Consider the following 18,998-nt stretch of genomic DNA (forward strand, 5'->3'; position numbering starts at 1 on the left):
GTTGAACATTGCTTTAGAGGGTGTAATTTGGAGAGCGGGGATAAACACGAGTGGTACGATTTTCACGATGTCAGTTCAGCTGCTTGGTTTCGCTGATGATATGGATATTATTGCTCGTAAATTTGAGACGATGGCGGAAACGTACATCCGAAAGAGTAAAGCCGGGCGAATCGATTTAGTCATTAATATGTCGAACACAAAGTGCATAATGGCAGAGGGCTCCAGGGAGGAATCACCGCGCCCGCCACCCCGAATTTCTATCGACGTTGATGAAATCGAGGCGGTTGAAGAATTTGTGTATTTGGGCTTACTGGTGACCGCCGACACGACACCAGCAGAGAAATTCAGAGGCGCATTGTGGCAGGAAATCATGCTTACTTTGGACTCCGCAGAACCCTACGATCGAATAAAGTTCGCCGTAACTCGAAGTTAACTACAAAACGCTGATTAGACCGGTCGTCCTCTATGGGCACGAAACATGGATCCTAACGCGCCTTTGGAGTTTTCGAACGGAAGGTGTTGCGTATCATCTACGGCGGAGTGCAGACGCAGAGTGCGGAACTGGAGACAAACAGCCATGCACCGATGTAACGATACATTTTGAGTCGCACGCCTTTTCACCTTAATTTGGCTGATCGCAGAAGCAACCCTGCTCTGTGCAAGTTCTGAAACCGTAAATACGGCAACACCAATAATTCTCTCCATTCAACGCTCTCACGATCGAGCGATCGAAAATTAGCGATCTGCTAGAAGCAAGAAACTCCGCCATTGGTCTGCTGCTATCCGCGTGTGTAGTCGCCCGTATCGCCAGCTACTCAACGAGACACATGGAGGTGTACTGTTGGCAAAACCGGCAAATAAAATAATTTGCCATATTGAACCTAACAATCGGATGTCGGCACGCTATAGGGAAAGCCCCAGAAGGTAAATTGAACATCACAGCCTTTCGAATAGTTCAAAATTGATATTCCTTCTGCTGAACCGACGGTCAAGATCACGTCAGGTCTCATCAGCCAACAGCACAAATCGCCACTGCCATTACGTCACGCATCGTGCAACATCTCGGCTAATACGAAGACAGCAGCAACGATCGAGCAAATAGGAAGATCGCAGCGATCGAATACCCACCACAGCGATAAAAAGGGAACACAAAAGGCTCTCTACGGAGGGCCTTTCATTGAGATCGCTACAAGTTCGTCATCCATACCTATACGATCGCAAAGTGTGCGCATGCCTTTTCTCGATCAATGAATCGGGATACGAACCCCGATACCCAAGTTCAATACCTCACCGATTACCATCAGGTGCACCACCGCGCGTCGAAGCGGTACAGGGAAATGTTCACGGCCACTCGACTCGGAATGATCGGTGCATGAGGTCGTGGTGAAAGTATCATCAGTTAAACGTGAGAGTGTGATGAGAGATTGTGCACGCCGTGGTGAAGGAAGAGATTGCCAATTGGCGTACTGATAGTACGCTTTCTGCATGATATGCGCTCGAATTGCGCGTTCTGAATCTGGATCGTCTATGTGGTTCATCGACGCGGGGCCCCGCCAACGTATCAACATTGGCCGGAATCACCGTCAGCGAGAAATTACCGTCAACGAGATATGAGAGGTAGGGTAGTCATAAGGCCAGCGCATGCAATATAGAGATCATATGATGAAGCGATTTGTTAGTTGCTAAATTATTCATTATCCTTGAATGCTGTCATGCGAGTTGAGTCCATTTGGGTTTGTTTTCACTACCGTTCTTTGGGGAGAAATGCTTTTGGGAACACCGAGTGGAATGGAGACGGCTTCTATGTACAGCAGGGGCCATCCAGGCCTTAGCCTGATCGGTAAGGTAAGTAATGTTGATAATGCAACCCAAATGAATTCAAATTTTTCATTATGAAACTTATTTCAGTTGCTTAATGCATCAGTGCGGAAAAGTTGGCAATTATTATACCGAAATTAGCCATATTAAATAGGAATTATAAAGCAGACTTGCTTAAATAACTATAAAATCATTTCATCCTTTAATCATAACTTTTTTCCAATGAGATTTCAATCATCAAGATCCAAATACTCGGTTCTTCCGCTTTAGCTTTTTCGCCACCTTGGTTGGGTTCATCGGCAGTTCCTTGAACCCTTCAGCTTGATGACTCCATATTTTAAAAAGCGACCGTGCCAGATCCAGTGAGTCGCCTTCCGGTTCGGTCGAGTACCGTTTATTGCTGGTACAGAATGGCAGTTCCACCACTTTGAAGATCCTATCCCTCAGCTTGCCCTCGTTGAGGGTCCCATTTGTCTCGACTGCTTTTGTCATCTCAGTCAGGAATAGCTTCCACCGCGGAAGGAAAAAGTCCTGTACCATGCCAGCCCACTGCTTGTTAGCGTAGTCTACAATTTGACCCTGTGGGCCCCACAGAGTTATCTGAAAACGAGCGTTGGATTCGTACTTTTGACGCTCTAAGCTGGTTTCGGCCACAGCTTTGGCAGACTCGAGCCACTTTCCTAGCAGGAAGTGTCCATCTGTGCGAAGCAAGCGATCAATATCACCCAAGAGTTCCAGGAACTGGTCCGAATATAATCTTGCCGCGTTTGCGTCTCTGGCTTTGTAGGCTTCCACTATCGTGAGGTATAGACGATCTGCAGTGTTCTGTAGAAATTGGCGGGTTACATCGACTACATCATTACGAAATAAAGCACTATTGAGATCCTCTTCTAGTAACATCTGAACACCAGTGTTGAACAGGGTTTCGTTGTACCAAATCTGTTAAAAGTTCGACAACTCAGATACATATTTGAATCAAAACAATCTTGGTCTACTTACCCATGGATCAAGCTTAAGATTTGGTCTACGATTGAAAGTATATTTTCCTCGCATCATTTCCAGTCGATTGAATGAATAAACCGTCAGTCGGAATATGGTCCATGCATTCATGACCCTGGCACTCTTGGTTCGATATCGGAACGAAGCGTAGCATGCGAACCAGTCAGAAACCCTGGCAAAATCCTGATACCAGCCCATCTCCAAGGCAAACTCGTAAAGTCCGTAATTCTGGTTGATTCCTTCTGGGGTGATCCCTGTTCCAATCATAGTTGTGCTATCATTCGCCCTGGTATCACGAATTCCTTGAAATACATTATCCACGGATCCAAGCATTCCCAACGTGCCTCCAAAGTTGTTCAACATGCACCAGATGAACGGTTGCCCATAGTAGGACTCAGTTCGATCATATTGCGGAAACTGTTCTGACTGCAGGTCTAGCACAAGCATTCTTCCTATGGGCACAGCCGTTAAGAAGGCTCGAATGGCCACATCACTCCAGTAAGGGTTTTTGACAAACATCCATCCTTGGAGCAGCCAAACAGCTAATGGATCGACGCTGGACATCGCCTTGTAAATACCGGTTGAAGCGCTTGATAGGTATTTCGCGCTAAAGCTTTGTGGCTGGATCTCGTTGAATGGGTCACTGAAGTAGATGTGATCAGTACCGTACCGCTGGATTACTTTGGACAGGAATCGTTGTCCTATTTCATTGAACAACGGATCGATGGGGTCCAGAAATAATGGACTAGAGTATTGGTCAGGAAACCCATTCCAGACTTCCACAGGGGTAAGTTTCGCTTGTGGATATAATTGAGCAAACTGAACTGGCAGATGACCGGCGAATGCTGGCAATGCCAACACCATGCCAAGTTTACGCATTTCCTGAACAATCTGGGTTTGCAGCTTACGGGAGAAGTTGATGAAGTTTGCGGTCAGGGGTCCTCCCCAGCCTCGAATGTTACCCATTCGCTGCCAGGCGAAGAAACCCGGCCCCGAAAGATGGTCGTCTATGTCATGCTGGGAAATGTTGTACTCTCGGTAGACTTCGGCCCAAAGGTCCTCCTGGAATGGAGCCAAACTCATGGTAATGCCCTGCATGGCCATCCAGTCTATGTGGCGACGCCATTCTTGCCAAGTCCACCAACTGAACGAGTACGACCAGGTGCAAACGTTCTGGTAGTACACGACGCTGAAAATGAATTGAAATTTAAAAAATGGGCACACAATTTGTAGTTGCTACTGAATGTTCAAAGAACAACACATTCTCGATATACAGAATTCCACAGTTTCCAGCTTTGAAAATGTTATGTCGTTCTTACAGTCTTTGGCTTTGAGACACACCTGCTTGGAGCTTGCATTTCAAAATTGGCCAACGGGAGCTCATCCGGCAAATTCAGTTGATCCCCATCCCACGAAACGTGACAGCCACAGAAATATTTTAAATAGTGATAGAATCCTTTAGCTGCGGCGACTCCACTGGATCCGGATATCATAACTTGGCTGGTTTCATTTGCCTTTAGGACCTAAAAGGATTCGAAAGAAATTTAGAGAACTCGATCAGTTCTGTTTCCGTCCATGCATCCCCTACCTTGAATGAATTCAGCCTCATGCCATCTTCAATCTTCACTGAAAATTCGATATCTCGTTCGGGTAGAAGACGTCTGATCAATTCCATTGCGGCCTGTTCCTGGACCTGTAGGGCAGTTTTCGATTTGACATGCTTTAAAATGTGTGCACTATGCTGTGGATGGGACAAAACTGCTGAAGTCGTGGAAGCAAAAATCAGCAGCATAAGCTGCGGAACGAATGCCATGGCTAATGGCGTATTTGATTTGACTTCTGAATGCTGAACTATATGCTGATGGATGCAATCTGTTCAATTATCAGTAATAGACTGATTGTGCCTAGAGCAGAACTGTCTCGTATGAGCGGTGGTAAAACAATCTGAGAGACTGAATGAATATGTTTAGGTTTGCTTTTCTCTGTAGTGCATCGGTGTTATGAAACATAAGGATTCTTATGCATATCATTCAGTGTTCGATGCTTGTAGTGTGTGGTCGACGCAAATAGTATTGGTCAAATATAATGATGATGATAATCACAATAAAGAAGAATGTTCAACGTGTTATGGGTTTGCTTCGACTTTGTAGCAAATAATTTCTTAATCTGAAGATTCTCCTAGTATTTTTCCTGAATTTTTACTTAATTCTTCTTCTTTTCCTTCATCCTCATGTGACAAAATTTTGTTGATTTCGTACTCTCTGCGCTCCACGCCTTCTTGTACCAAACGGATCAGCCGCGAACACCAACTTTGCAGGGCTGTTGTCCGGCATTCTTGCAACATGCCCTGTACACCGTATCCTTCAGGCTTTGGTCACCTTGTGGATGCTGGGTTCACCATAAAGTGCAGCGAGCTCGTGGTTGTCCTTCTCCGACACACACCGTTCTCCAGCACACCGCCGAAGATCGTCCTTCACGCAGAAAAAAGAGGCTTGTTTAAAACAATAAAACGCATGGTTGATTTTCAAACTGAGCAATTGCTTATTCCTAAGTTATATTTCTTTGTTCTTGCTTAGAGTTTATCGATCAAAACAATCAATTCCCATCATTCCATATAACGATGAAAACTTCATTTGTTTCAACAAAATGGGGACCATAAACATGGCCCGGATGCACTCACACATCTTTAAAATTCTTACCCCAACATCGCCACAACGAAGAAAGTGTTGCAAATCCATCATTCCAACTTCCAAGTGCCGCGTAGTTGCCGGCTAAGAATAGGACTACTAACCCCAATTCAAGGTGTCAAGCGACCCGTGCCGAGGAATGAGTGATCGAGGGGGTGAAAAAGATGCTCGATCTTTAACGGAGCCTGTGGGGTACCTGGGCACCCCCCACAGTATGCTGTCCCTTACCGCGTTAATGCAGAGCTCTGGCGTGGTGGACATTATTTCTCGTGCAACTCGTGGGAATCAAATATGAGTAAAAATCTTAAAAATCAAAATACAGGTGGAAGTAGCGGTGCGATCAACCCCTTCGCCAGAAGCGGGTTGATGAGGTCTCCGACAAGGAGAAGCGAGGAGTCAGGTGCTGGAAGCTGCTTACGCAGCTCAAGCGTGGGAGCTCCTGTCCACTCCACGGCAAGCCAGCCGGCGGAGGTCATGGACGGAGCATGGTTGCTGAGGGCCATCAGCCAAGTTGCAGAAAAAGGACGGCCCGCATTTGAGGTAGCTGAGCAGCAGCTCGGCAAAATTATCGACTTTGCGACAACTAAGTCGAATATAAGCAAGGACCTGAAAACGGCCTTGCTTCGGCTTAGGGCGTCTGTCGATAATGCCAAGCAGGAGCACGCGGTTGCGTTGCTGGCTGCAGCAGCGGCGGAACCCGCAAAGGAGAAAGCGTCTAAGTTTACACAAACGGAGGCCTTCTCCTTCGCGGGTAGTCCGAAGAGAGTGGAAGCGAATGCTCGCGACAAAAGCGACAAGCATTCGCAGAAGCGGGCGAGGCAGCCGTCAGGTGAGGAGCTGTCTGGCGGCGCCCGCAAGGCCAGGCGTATAATAACCCCGAAAGCCGGTGGTAACGCTGGAAAGTCGGACCCCAGCCAGGGTTCCCGGAAAGCTGGGAAGGGTGGGCCTGAAAAGGCCGGCCCGTCCCGGAATGATGGGAACAAGGGGTTGCGACCAATGGTGGGCCCTCAGCAGCCACAGAGCAGGGCGATCCAAGGAGAGGACCCTCCTTGGACAAAGGTAGAGCGGAAGAGGAAGAAGAAGGGGAATCCGCAGGCAGAAGTGCAGGTCGCCAAGCCAAGGCGTAGGAAGGCAGGTGCCAGGCGCGAAAAAGGTGACGCTATCGTCATCAAGACCGAACAGTCGAAATACTCGGACGTCTTGAAGGCGATGAGGTGCGACGCCAAGCTCGAGGGTCTTGGAGCCGACGTACGCAGTATCAGACGTACTCGTACGGGCGAAATGATCCTGGAGCTTAAGCGCGAGAAGGATCACAAGGGCGCCGCCTACAAGAGGCTGGCAGAAGAGGTCCTTGGAGATGGAGTGGAGGTGAGGGCTCTTACGCATGAGGCGACTCTGAAGGTCAAAGACCTAGACGAGATCACCGAAGCGGAAGAGCTCGTCACGGCACTGCGGCAACAGTGCGATGTTCAGGTGGCCGCCACAGCCGTCAGGCTGCGGAAGGGGCCAGCAGGGACACAGATAGCTCTGGTTCAGCTACCTGTGGCGGATGTTAAAAAGTCCGTTAAAGTAGGGAGTATTAAGGTGGGCTGGTGTGTTTGTCACCTGACATTCCACGAGCCACCTGAGGTTTGCTTCAGGTGTCTGGAACCAGGACACAAGTCGTGGGACTGCAAAGGCCCCGACAGGCGCAAACTGTGTAGGCGATGCGGCGCTGAAGGTCATAAGGCCCAAAGCTGCACGAGTCCGCCCATCTGCATGATCTGTACCGGGAAAACCTCGAAAAACAGACATGCGATGGGTGGTCCAGGGTGCCCGGCCTTTAAGAAAGCCGCAGTGAGCAACAAATCACAGTGCAGGTAACGCAGCTGAACCTGAACCACTGTGATGCGGCTCAGCAACTGCTTTGTCAGGCGGTTTCTGAGTGGGAGACGGATATCGCCATCATTTCGGACCCATACCGAGTACCCGCCGGCAACGGCAACTGGGCCTCGGATGGGACCAGGAAAATGGCGGCGATATGGACGACGGGTAAATACCCCGTGCAGGAGTTGGTGTCTACTACCTATGAGGGCTTCGTGGTCGCCAAAGTAAACGGGGTCTTCTTCTGTAGCTGTTATGCGCCTCCGCGGTGGCCGATCGAGCAGTTCACGCAAATGCTGGACCGCTTAACGACCGTGCTAACAGGGCGAAGGCCGGTGGTAATAGCGGGCGACTTTAATGCCTGGGCCGTGGAATGGGGAAGCCGTTTCACGAACCAGCGGGGTCAGATCCTGCTAGAAACACTGGCCATCTTAGATGTCGACTTGGCTAATGTCGGTACCAAGAGTACCTTTAGTCGAAACGGAGCGGAGTCAATTATTGACGTGACCTTTTGTAGTCCTGGCCTAACAAGTAGTTCGAACTGGAGAGTAGATGATGGCTACACTCACAGCGACCACCTGGCGGTTCGCTACAGTATCGACTACAATAACAGCAGACAGCGGATAGAAGAAGAGGCGGCTAGGCCAAGGCCAAGCCCTCGCAGGTGGAAGACATCATACTTCGACGAAGGGGTATTTAGGGAGGCGCTCCGCCGTGAGCGAAACTTAATCGGTTTAGACGGCGACGAGCTGGTAGCGGTGCTCTCACGTGCGTGTGATGCGACCATGCCTAGGCGAGTCCACCCTAGAAATGGGAGGCCACCGGCTTACTGGTGGACCGACGCGATTGCGGACCTGCACCGCGCCTGCCTACGGGCTAGGCGGCGGATGCAGCGAGCACGATCAGAGGAAGAGCGAAACGAACGGCGGGTGGTGTTCGCCGCTGCAAAAGCCGCGCTTAAGACCGAGATAAGAGCAAGCAAAAAGGCCTGCTTTGAGGGTCTCTGTCAGAGTGCCAATACGAACCCGTGGGGTGACGCCTACAGGATCGTTATGGCCAAGACGAGAGGTGTGATGGCTCCTACAGAGCAATCTCCAGAGATGTTGGAGGGGATCATTGGAGGACTTTTTCCGCGTCATGATCCTAGTCCTTGGCCTCCTTTCGTAGGACAGCCGGGGACTGGGGCTGGCGATGAGGAGAGGGTCACCGATGTGGAACTTGCGGGGATAGCTAAGTCCCTTAGCGTAGGTAAGGCCCCAGGTCCGGACGGAGTTCCGAACTTGGCCTTAAAAGTAGCTATTGCAGAGGCTCCCGAGATGTTCAGGTCTGCTATGCAGAAATGCCTGGACGAGGGAGTTTTCCCAGAAGCTTGGAAGAGGCAGAGCCTGGTACTATTGCCAAAGGCGGGGAAACCACCCGGAGACCCGTCGGCATATAGACCAATATGCTTGATGGACACGGCGGGGAAGGTGCTCGAAAAGATCATCCTCAATAGAATGTTGCGGTTCACCGAGGGCGAAAATGGTCTTTCGAGTAACCAGTACGGCTTCCGGAAGGGGAGGTCCACCGTAGACGCTATCTTGTCGGTTACAAAAACCGCCGAGAAAGCACTCGAGCCTAAGAGGAGGGGAATTCGCTTTTGCGCGGTAGTGACTCTGGATGTAAGGAATGCGTTTAATAGCGCCAGCTGGTCTGCTATTGCCGATGCGCTCTTGCGTCTGGGAATACCGGAGTACCTGTACAAGATTCTCGGAAGTTACTTTCAGAATCGTGTACTAGTCTACGACACGGAGGTGGGTCGGAAGTGCTTTCACATAACCTCAGGAGTCCCGCAAGGTTCCATCCTGGGTCCGGTGTTATGGAATGTCATGTACGACGAGGTGTTGAGGTTAGAGTATCCTGTGGGAGTGGTGATTGTCGGATTTGCCGACGACATTACGCTCGAAGTCTACGGTGAAACGATCGAGGAGGTAAAGTTGACTACCAACCACTCGATTAAGGTTGTGGAGGCGTGGATGCGGTCCAGGAAACTGGAGCTGGCTCACCACAAGACAGAGGTGACGGTTGTTAACAACCTGAAGTCGGAGCAGCAGACGGAGATCAGTGTAGGAGACTGTACTATCCTGTCAAAGCGCTCCGTCAAACACTTGGGCGTGATGATCGACGATAAGCTTACCTTCGGTAGCCACGTCGATTATGCCTGTAAAAGAGCCTCCGCAGCTATTGCGGCACTGTCCCGGATGATGTCCAATAGCTCTGCGGTGTACGCCAGTAAGCGCAAGCTTCTGGCTAGTGTTGCTACATCCATACTTAGGTATGGCGGCCCGGCGTGGGGCACCGCGCTAAGTACTAAATGCTACCGCCGGAAGCTGGAAAGTACTTACAGGCTTATGTGCCTGAGGGTTGCGAGCGCGTACCGTACCGTGTCACACGACGCTCTCTGCGTCATTACTGGTATGGTGCCTATCAGCATTCTTATCAGTGAGGACATGGAGTGCTTCGAAATGCGCGGCACAAGAGGCATACGCAGGACTGTCAGGATGGCCTCTATGGTCAAATGGCAGCGCGCGTGGGACAGTTCCACCAAAGGAAGGTGGACCTATAGGTTGATACCGAGGGTAGATAGTTGGATTAATAGGCGCCATGGGGAAGTCACATTTCACCTGACACAGGTCCTTACAGGTCATGGTTGCTTCCGACAGTATCTACACCGTTTCGGGCATGCGGATTCTCCCGAATGCCCAGTGTGCAATGGTTTAGAGGAAACGGCGGAACACGTTTTGTTCGTGTGCCCGCGTTTTCGCACAATGCGTGACCGCATGCTTGCCACATGCGGGGAGGACACAACTCCGGACAACTTGGTCCAGAGGATGTGTAGGGATGAGTTTGGCTGGAACGCCGTTTCAACGGCTATTACCCACATCGTCTGGGAGCTACAGAGGAGGTGGCGCGTGGACTCGGAGAATGGCTAGTCCAGATGCAGTACAAGAGGTGGTCCAGGGGTTCGGAGTCGGCTTCGTAGGTCATACCGGTGCCCTGCGGTCGAGATCGACCCTTACAACGATTAAGTGGCCGCGGAGAGGAAGTCCCGGTAGCGGTGCTGTCGTGGCGTCGGTCTACTGGGTTGGATCCGAGCCCGCGGTTGGAAAGGGGTCCCCGGCAAGGGTCGGGGTAGGTGAGATCCTGCTGTCTGCAACCTACGGGTGCATCTGATAGGGCCTGAAGGGTAGTGATACCCTTCCTTACGGGCAGGTCAGATCGGGTTGCACGTGGGCATCAGTTCTTGATGTCCACTCAGCAGTAGGGCGCGGGCGGGGTTGACCCTGCCCGCCTTCCGAGGACAAAGGGAGTGGCGAGGACCACTCGGGAAACTGGCTAAGCGCCAGCATGCTACCGTGATGGACTCTCCAAAGCGAGTCATCGATGTTCGTTGCTGCAGGCTACGCAGCTAACCTTGTGGGTGCGATGTGCACTAGCCCCTCTCTGAAGCAATACCTTCTTGGTGGTTCCGGAGAGACGTAGGGTTTGGCGACCATAGGAATGGTTTAGTGGGTACGAGGAGAGAGTAGTCCTGGATTTTACTTTTGTTGTAGAAGACGGCCTGTCAGACCTACACTACCCTAACCTTCTGTTAGGGTGTCTGTTGAGCAGATTATCCCCCTATGGTTTAGAAGGAAAAAAAAAAAAAAAAAGATGGTTAACTTCGTGTTACGGCGAACTTTATTCGATCGTAGAGTTCTGCGGAGTCCAAAGTACGAACGATTTCCTGCCACAATGCGCCTCTGAATTTCTCTGCTGGTGTCGTTGTCGGCGGTCACCAGCGAGCCCAAGTACACGAATTCTTCAACCGCCTCGATTTCATCAACGTCGATAGAAGTTCGGGGTGGCGGGCGCGGTGATTCCTCCCTGGAGCCCTTTGCCATCATGTACTTTGTCTTCGACACATTAATGACTAATCCGATTCGCCTAGCTTCACTCTTTAGTCGGATGTACGTTTCCGCCATCGTCTCAAATTTACGAGCAATAATATCAATATCATCGGCGAAACCAAGCAGCTGAACGGACTTCGTGAAAATCGTCCCACTCGTGTTTAAAAATAGAACAAACATTGATTTCAAATCATCAACCTTGTATGGAAAGTCGAAAAAAAATCCGCTCCACTGTATTTTTTTCCTTCGCGTTTTCGAACTTAGGGCATGGTTCTACACCAAAAATGATCATCAGATTACCGAGTTCAAAAATGATGTAAACTAGTGTAATAGCAAAATTAGTTTTTATTTTGATTAGACCAGTCTTCTTTTTGTTACAATTTTAGTTATTTCAATATCATCCTGCATCTAGCACACCCGAGCAGAAGAAAATATCAACATCATAATAAAATATGTTATTTTGGCTTAATAACTGAATAATGGAAACAGTAATTTTTAAGTTATTAACATAATATATTTTGTTATAAAATTGCCTGTCATTAGCGGCAAAATAGCAAATATCATAACAAAAATATGTTCCTGGAAGACTAATTCAATAACATGATTTGTTGGATCAAGTACAACTTAATAACATGAAATTTGATAACTTGTTATTGTTGTGTTATTGTTGATCACATATGTGTACATTCTCTATAGTAGAATAATAACTAAATTAGTTCGACAACAGATTATATTATTGAATTGTTATCTTGTGGATATATCTCAATAACTTAAACATAACAAAATAAGATTGCCCAACAGAACATGTTATTGAAAAGATATATTTTGATAAATTAACAATAACAAATTATGATATAAAAACAGGCTATGTGATTTTGTTGTTATCAATTTGCTACTCTCCTCTGCTCGGGCAATATAATATAAACTTAATAGAATTTTCTAGTCGGGAGTTCTCAGTTATTAGCTGTGGAAGTGCACATACAGCAATGAGCTGAGAAGCAGTCTTTGTCCTAGTGGGATGTAACGCCAAGCATGAGGAATTAGCCTTGGCTAAAATTTACGAATAAAATTAAATAAAAAGGTACGTTACGTCAAGATGAAGATGCGTATAAGAACAAGATAATGATTATCATAATAAAGCAGAAAAATCAACGTTTCGTAGGTTTTTTCGACTTTGAAGCAAAGAATTTCATGTTATAAAGATGCGCTTTGAAACTGCACATACATTCACATTACTTTGACAACCCGAATACAGATCATCAAGGTTAATCACAGTTTAACATCACTTATAAATCCAAATTTTGATTTTATAATTGTCACATGAAATATTGAAATGTTACTAGAGTACAGATTTTCCCATTGGGACATGGCACATGGCACCTGGCGCAACAGTGATTTACAAAACGGCAAATAACTTTTGAAAGAAGAAAAAGACATCTATATTTTTTATATGTTGTGTATAAATGTCTCAGCTTTCAATTGATGCAAACAATTTGAAAACCGGTGGTTGCCAAAATGGTGGAAGAAGTTTTGGTATAAAAATCCAAAATGGCGGCCAAAATCAATATGACCGACTCAACTTTTTATAATTGTAAATAGTAGCTATATCTTTCCTCTTTTCAATAACATTTCGTTTTGAGGTGGTTTTTGGAGAAATTTTCGAGTTATAACGGTTTAAATTTTAACCAAAATAGAGGGGTCTGCAAAAATGTTGTGGTTCTAACTAACAAGGGGTCCATCAGTTTGAGAAACCAGATGCATTTTCCTTACTTTTTTTTGGCAAGGACTTTCAGAAAATCATCACCTTAAGCATTTTCAAAAACATAGTGTAAATAGTGAGTCAGTCTCAGCTAGAATTAAATAAGGACTGTTCATTAAAGAAAGTGGACATCTGTTCACCAATAGTTTAAAGTTAAAACTAAACAAAAAAATGTGAATTATTGCTCAGTGTGTAAGAACATTGTCCACTTTGGCAACACACTCAAAGAAAACGAAAAAAAGTGAGAAATTTATAGCGATGAGTCGGATTAGCTTAGCGACTAGCTTTAAATTCTGCACAAATGGTGTTCCAAAAAGTTGTCGTTTCGAGAATTGGCATACAAGTACACTTCCAGGACCGCAATTTTTCAACGCTGAGCAGGGGACAGATGTGCCGGATGATGTAGGGTATATCAGAACTAAAAAATTGGGAAAAAGTTTTTGGTGTGGCAAGCCTATTGTTCATGCGGCTCAAAGATTTCTTCATATTTCACAACGGGAAAAATCAACGATGAAAATAACAGAGAGGAATGCATCAAAAAACGACTTCTACCCATCAACCGAAAACATACGGATCCTTCATTGTTTTGGCCCGATCTGGCATCCGCTTATTACGCTTCTTCAATGCTAGAGATGCTCGAGAAGGAAAAAGTCGATTTCGTCGAAAAATGGCAAAATCCACCAAACATCCCTTAACTGCGTCCTGTGGAACGATACTGGACAATAATTAAGCGGCATCTCAAGAAAGATGGTAGAGAAGCAAGTTCTGTTGATTGCTTCAATAAATTTTGGTCTGCGGCACAACGAAAGGTTACGGAGAAAGTTGTGCAGAATTTAATGGAAGGTATCAAGAGGAAAGTCCGAGCGTTCTTCAGAAATGCGAAGTAAATGTTCAAACTCACGTGAATTCGGCCACATGTATGTTGATTGTCATTTCTAAAAAATAAACTTTTGGATTTGTTCGAAAATAAATATTCTCTATTGAAAAAACGGTGTCCACTTTCTTTAATGAACAGTCCTTACTGTTGAATCAGATGTTCACCATCCGTTAGCTGTTGCAGGAATGTCGCGAATACAGCGTGCCCACACATTTCAAATCGGCGTAAGATATAGTGGTAACCACGTTCAAATGTATGCGTGCCTTTTTTGTAGATGTAGTAGTGAAACTGCGAGGAAAACATTTGCACTCTTACCCCGGACGTTAGTTTTATAATTATTTATCTGCTTTACCCATTTTTTTTGATTGGGTAATATTTGCATATGCAATTTGAATAGCCTTTGAATTGGCGTGTACTTTTGTGTGAGGAAAAACTCGCGCTAGTGTTCGTGTGTTGAAATGTCACTTATCTCTATAATCGATCGAGACCAGTTATTGCAGGTTATGCACGAATACAGATTCCTGGATAAACAGATACCATTGATCAAGTGATGTGCGAGGGTTACGGCTAGGTGATGGTCTTTCGTGCTCGGTGTTTATCATTGCTTTAGAGCAGTGATCCTCAAGCCTATTTTTTTACTGCTTGTATTGCACCTCCTGGATCCTCTTGTTAAACGTTAAACACGTTATTCTAAATTATTTGGGAGTGGAACAATCTCCTTAACAAACATTGCAAGAAATCCTACGGAAACATAGAGAACGCTGCATCCCGTGCGGTCCGCGGGCCGCAATTTGGTGACCACTGCTTTAGAGAATGTAATAAGGAGAGCGGGGATAAACACGAGTGGAACGATTTTCACGGAGTCCGTTCAGCTTCTCGGTTTTGCTAATAACATTGATATTATAGCTTGCAAATTGGAGACGATTGCGGAAACGAATTCCCGCGGACCGCACGGGATGCAGCGTTCTCTATGTTTCCGTAGGATTTCTTGCAAATTGGAGACGATTGCGGAAACGAATTGGGGGTGGAAGCTCAGGTAAAATATTACCTCCTGGGCGCCCATTAAAAACACCACCCCCAGCGAAGACTGGCGCTCGAGCCTAGCTATTTAGCACTGTAGTTGGAGGAAATGCCAATGCAGAACCCGTAGCTTCCGGGAAGGTAAGCCCTGCTCCCTGGGTTAGTGGGTTGGTGTCAGGCCCTGCGAGCCAGCCGTAAAAAGGACTAGCACCGGAAAATCAACAAGAGAAGAATGCGAACCGATACCAATGGCGACGACCACAGCGACGAAAAGGGACATGCGATTGGAAGCTCGGTACGTGGAACTGCTGATCTCTAAACTTCATCGAGAGCACCCGCATACTCGCCGATATACTGAAGGACCGCGGGTTCGGAATCGTAGCGCTGCAGGAGGTGTGTTGGACAGGATCTATGGTGCGAACGTTTAGAGGTAATCATACCATCTACCAGAGTTGCGGCAACACACGTGAGCTGGAAACAGCTTTTATAGTGATGGGCGACATGCAGAGGCGCGTGATCGGTTGGTGGCCGATCGACGAAAGAATGTGCAGGTTGAGGATCAAGGGCCGATTCTTCAACATCAGCATAATAAATGTGCACAGCCCTCACCCCGGAAGCACTGATGATGACAAAGACGCATTTTACGCGCAGCTCGAACGCGAGTACGACCGCTGCCCAAGCCACGACGTCAAGATCATCATAGGGGATCTAAACGCTCAGGTAGGCCAGGAGGAGGAATTCAGACCGACGATTGGAAAGTTCAGCGCCCACCAGCTGACGAACGAAAATGGCCTACGCCTCATCGATTTCGCCGCCTCCAAGAACATGGCCATTCGTAGCACCTTCTTCCAGCACAGCCTCCCGTATCGTTACACCTGGAGATCACCACAACAAACGGAATCGCAAATCGACCACGTTCTGATTGATGGACGGCACTTCTCCGACATTATCGACGTCAGGACCTATCGTGGCGCTAATATCGACTCTGATCACTACCTGGTGATGGTTAAACTGCGCCCAAAAACTCTCCGTTATAACCAATGTACAGTACCGGCGGCCGCCCCGGTACGATCTAGAGCGACTGAAGTAACCGGACGTCGCCACCGCATACGCGCAGAATCTCGAGGCAGCGTTGCCGGACGAGGGTGTGCTCGATGTGGCCCCTCTAGAGGACTGCTGGAGTACAGTGAAAGCAGCCATCAACAACGCAGCCGAGAGCACTATCGGGTACGTAGAACGGAGTCGACGAAACGATTGGTTCGACGAGGAGTGCAGAGCGGTTCTGGAGGAGAAGGATGCAGCGCGGGCGGTAATGCTGCAGCATGGAACCCTACAGAATGTGGAGCGATACAGACAGAAGCGGAAGCAGCAGACCCGTCTCTTCCGGGAGAAAAAGCGCCGCCTGGAAGAAGCGGAGTGCGAGGAAATGGAACTGCTGTGCCGTTCACAGGAAACACGCAAGTTCTACCAGAAGCTCAACGCATCCCGCAAAGGCGACGTGCCGCAAGCCGAAATATGCAGGGATAAGGACGGGAGCCTCCTGACGGACAAACGTGAGGTGATCGAAAGGTGGAAGCAGCACATTGACGAGCACCTGAATGGCGAAGAGAATGTAGGCACGGAGGACCAAGGCAGCGGAGGAAATGACTATGTTGGTGCAGCAGAGGACGGGAACGAACCAACTCCCACGCTGAGGGAAGTTAAGGATGCCATCCACCAGCTCAAAAACAACAAAGCGGCTGGCAAGGACGGTATCGCAGCAGAACTCATCAAGATGGGCCCGGAAAAGTTGGCCACCTGTCTGCACCAGTTAGTAGTCAAGATCTGGGAAACCGAACAGCTACCGGAGGAGTGGAAGGAAGGGATAATCTGTCCCATCCACAAGAAAGGCGACAAGTTAATGTGTGAGAACTTTCGAGCGATCACCGTTTTAAATGCCGCCTACAAAATGCTATCCTTGATCATCTTCCGTCGTCTTTCACCTAAAGTAAATGAGTTCGTGAGAAGTTACCAAGCCGGTTTCATCGACGGCCGGTCGGCAACGGACCAGATCTTCACCGTACGGCAAATCCTCCAGAAATGCCGTGAATACTAGGTCCCAACACACCACCTGTTCATCGACTTCAAAGCGGCATACGACAGTATCGACCGCACAGAGCTATGGAAAATCATGGACGAGAACAGCTTTCCCGGGAAGCTTACCAGACTGATAAGAGCAACGATGGACGGTGTGCAGAACAGCGTAAGGATTTTGGGTGAACTATTAAGTTCATTCGAATCTCGATGGGGACTACGACAAGGTGATGGACTTTCTTGCCTACTATTCAACATCGTCCTGGAAGGTGTTATGCGACGAGCCGGGCTCAACAGCCGGGGTACGATCTTCACGAAATCCAGCCAATTTTTCTGTTTTGCGGATGACATGGATATTATTGCTAGAACATTTGGAACGGTGTCAGAACTGTACACCCGCCTGAAACGCGAAGCAGCAAAGGTCGGACTGGTGGTGAATGCGGCTAAGACAAAGTACATGCTGGTAAGTGGGACTGAGCGAGACAGGACAAGCCTTGGCAGCAATGTTACGATAGACGGGGATACTTTCGAGGTGGTAGAAGAATTCGTCTACCTCGGTTCCTTGCTAACGGCTGACAATAACGTGAGCCGTGAAATACGAAGGCGCATCATCAGTGGAAGTCGTGCCTACTATGGGCTCCAGCAGAGATGGCATAGATACACTGATAAGCAGCTCTGCGTACACATCTTCAATAAAATGTGCGCTGCTCTGTTTTGCTACGAATGTGGACCGCCAACAAACACACATCGCTCAGCCGTAAAGCTTTGCGTGAGAGTGCGAATGTGTAAGTTGCCACACCAGCTGTGTGAGACGTCGCAGAGCTCAAACTTCTTCTGCGTGAGCTTCGCTCATTTCTAGGAATGTGCTACACATCTGCGCAGTCTGAGCTGCAAGTTGTAGGCTCTCGGCAGTACAGAGTAGCGCAGCGCTGCGATGTGAGCTGTTTGTTGGACTGTACTTTCTCTTACTTTCCTGCGCTCACCGTCGTGCGCGATGCGACGACGATGCCGAGCGCGTGCAGTCGGACAACGCAGAAGATAATTGTTTACACGCACTCTTTCTCATCTTGCAGGCTGTGTGTAATGTGTATTTTTTTATCTTCTCACTTAGCGCTCTGAGGAGCATGCCATCTCTGGGCTCCAGAAGAAACTGCGGTCACAAAAGATTCACCCCCGCACCAAATGTACCATGTACAAGACGTTAATAAGACCGGTGGTTCTCTACGGGCACGAGACATGGACGATGCTCGAGGAGGACCTGCAAGCACTCGGAGTTTTCGAGCGACGGGTGCTAAGGACGATCTTCGACGGTGTGCAGGAGAACGGTGTGTGGCGGAGAAGAATGAACCACGAGCTCGCTGCACTTTACGGCGAACCCAGCATCCAGAAGGTGGCCAAAGCCGGAAGGATACGGTGGGCAGGGCATGTTGCAAGAATGCCGGACAACAACCCTGCAAAGCTGGTGTTTGCTAACCATCCGGTTGGTACAAGAAGGCGTGGAGCGCAGAGAGCACGATGGGCTGACCAGGTGGAGCGTGATCTGCCGAGTGTTGGGCGTGACCGACGCGACGTTGGAGAGCTGCAGCTGCAAATCGAGTATTATGGCGGCAAATTGTTGATTCAGTATTATCATGAATTTGATGTTAACTAAATAAATGAAATGAAATGACTGGTCACTGCCCGAGTAAATAGCATCTAAGTATAAGATTGAAAAAATCCAATCCTCCGAGTGTCGTCTAAGGAATTCCTTGTGGAGCTCCCTGAGAAATTTCTCGTTAAATTCACTGAGAAATTTCTAGTGGAATTTCCTGAGGTATTTCTTTCCAAGGGGCCATCCAAGTCCTTTTCTGAGTGAAGTTAGGAATGCGATTGAGCAACTAAAGTACAATAAGGCAGCTAGATAAAAAAATAAAGTAATTACTGGTAGGTGAAACTGAGCGGAAAACAACAAGCCTTAGAAACAGTGTTACGGG

The 18,998-nt window shown here is 47.9% G+C and overlaps 2 protein-coding genes across 2 annotated transcripts in view; both read right to left on the minus strand.

Annotated features, from left to right (window-relative positions):
* LOC134290779 (uncharacterized) overlaps window positions 1–18,998 on the minus strand; it is a 483,651-nt gene that overhangs the window by 109,601 nt on the left and 355,052 nt on the right. The window lies entirely within an intron of this gene.
* On the minus strand, window positions 1,989–4,777 carry LOC109415943 (alpha-N-acetylglucosaminidase). The gene is made up of 4 exons (XM_019689902.3): window positions 4,406–4,777; window positions 4,159–4,340; window positions 2,818–4,006; window positions 1,989–2,757 (listed from the first exon to the last, which is right to left on the minus strand). The coding sequence occupies exons 1-4, from the start codon at window positions 4,628–4,630 to the stop codon at window positions 2,056–2,058; spliced, it is 2,298 nt and encodes a 765-aa protein (XP_019545447.3). The 5' UTR covers window positions 4,631–4,777; the 3' UTR covers window positions 1,989–2,055.

This window comes from Aedes albopictus, chromosome 3 (assembly GCF_035046485.1).
Source record: "Aedes albopictus strain Foshan chromosome 3, AalbF5, whole genome shotgun sequence".
NCBI lineage: Eukaryota > Metazoa > Arthropoda > Insecta > Diptera > Culicidae > Aedes > Aedes albopictus.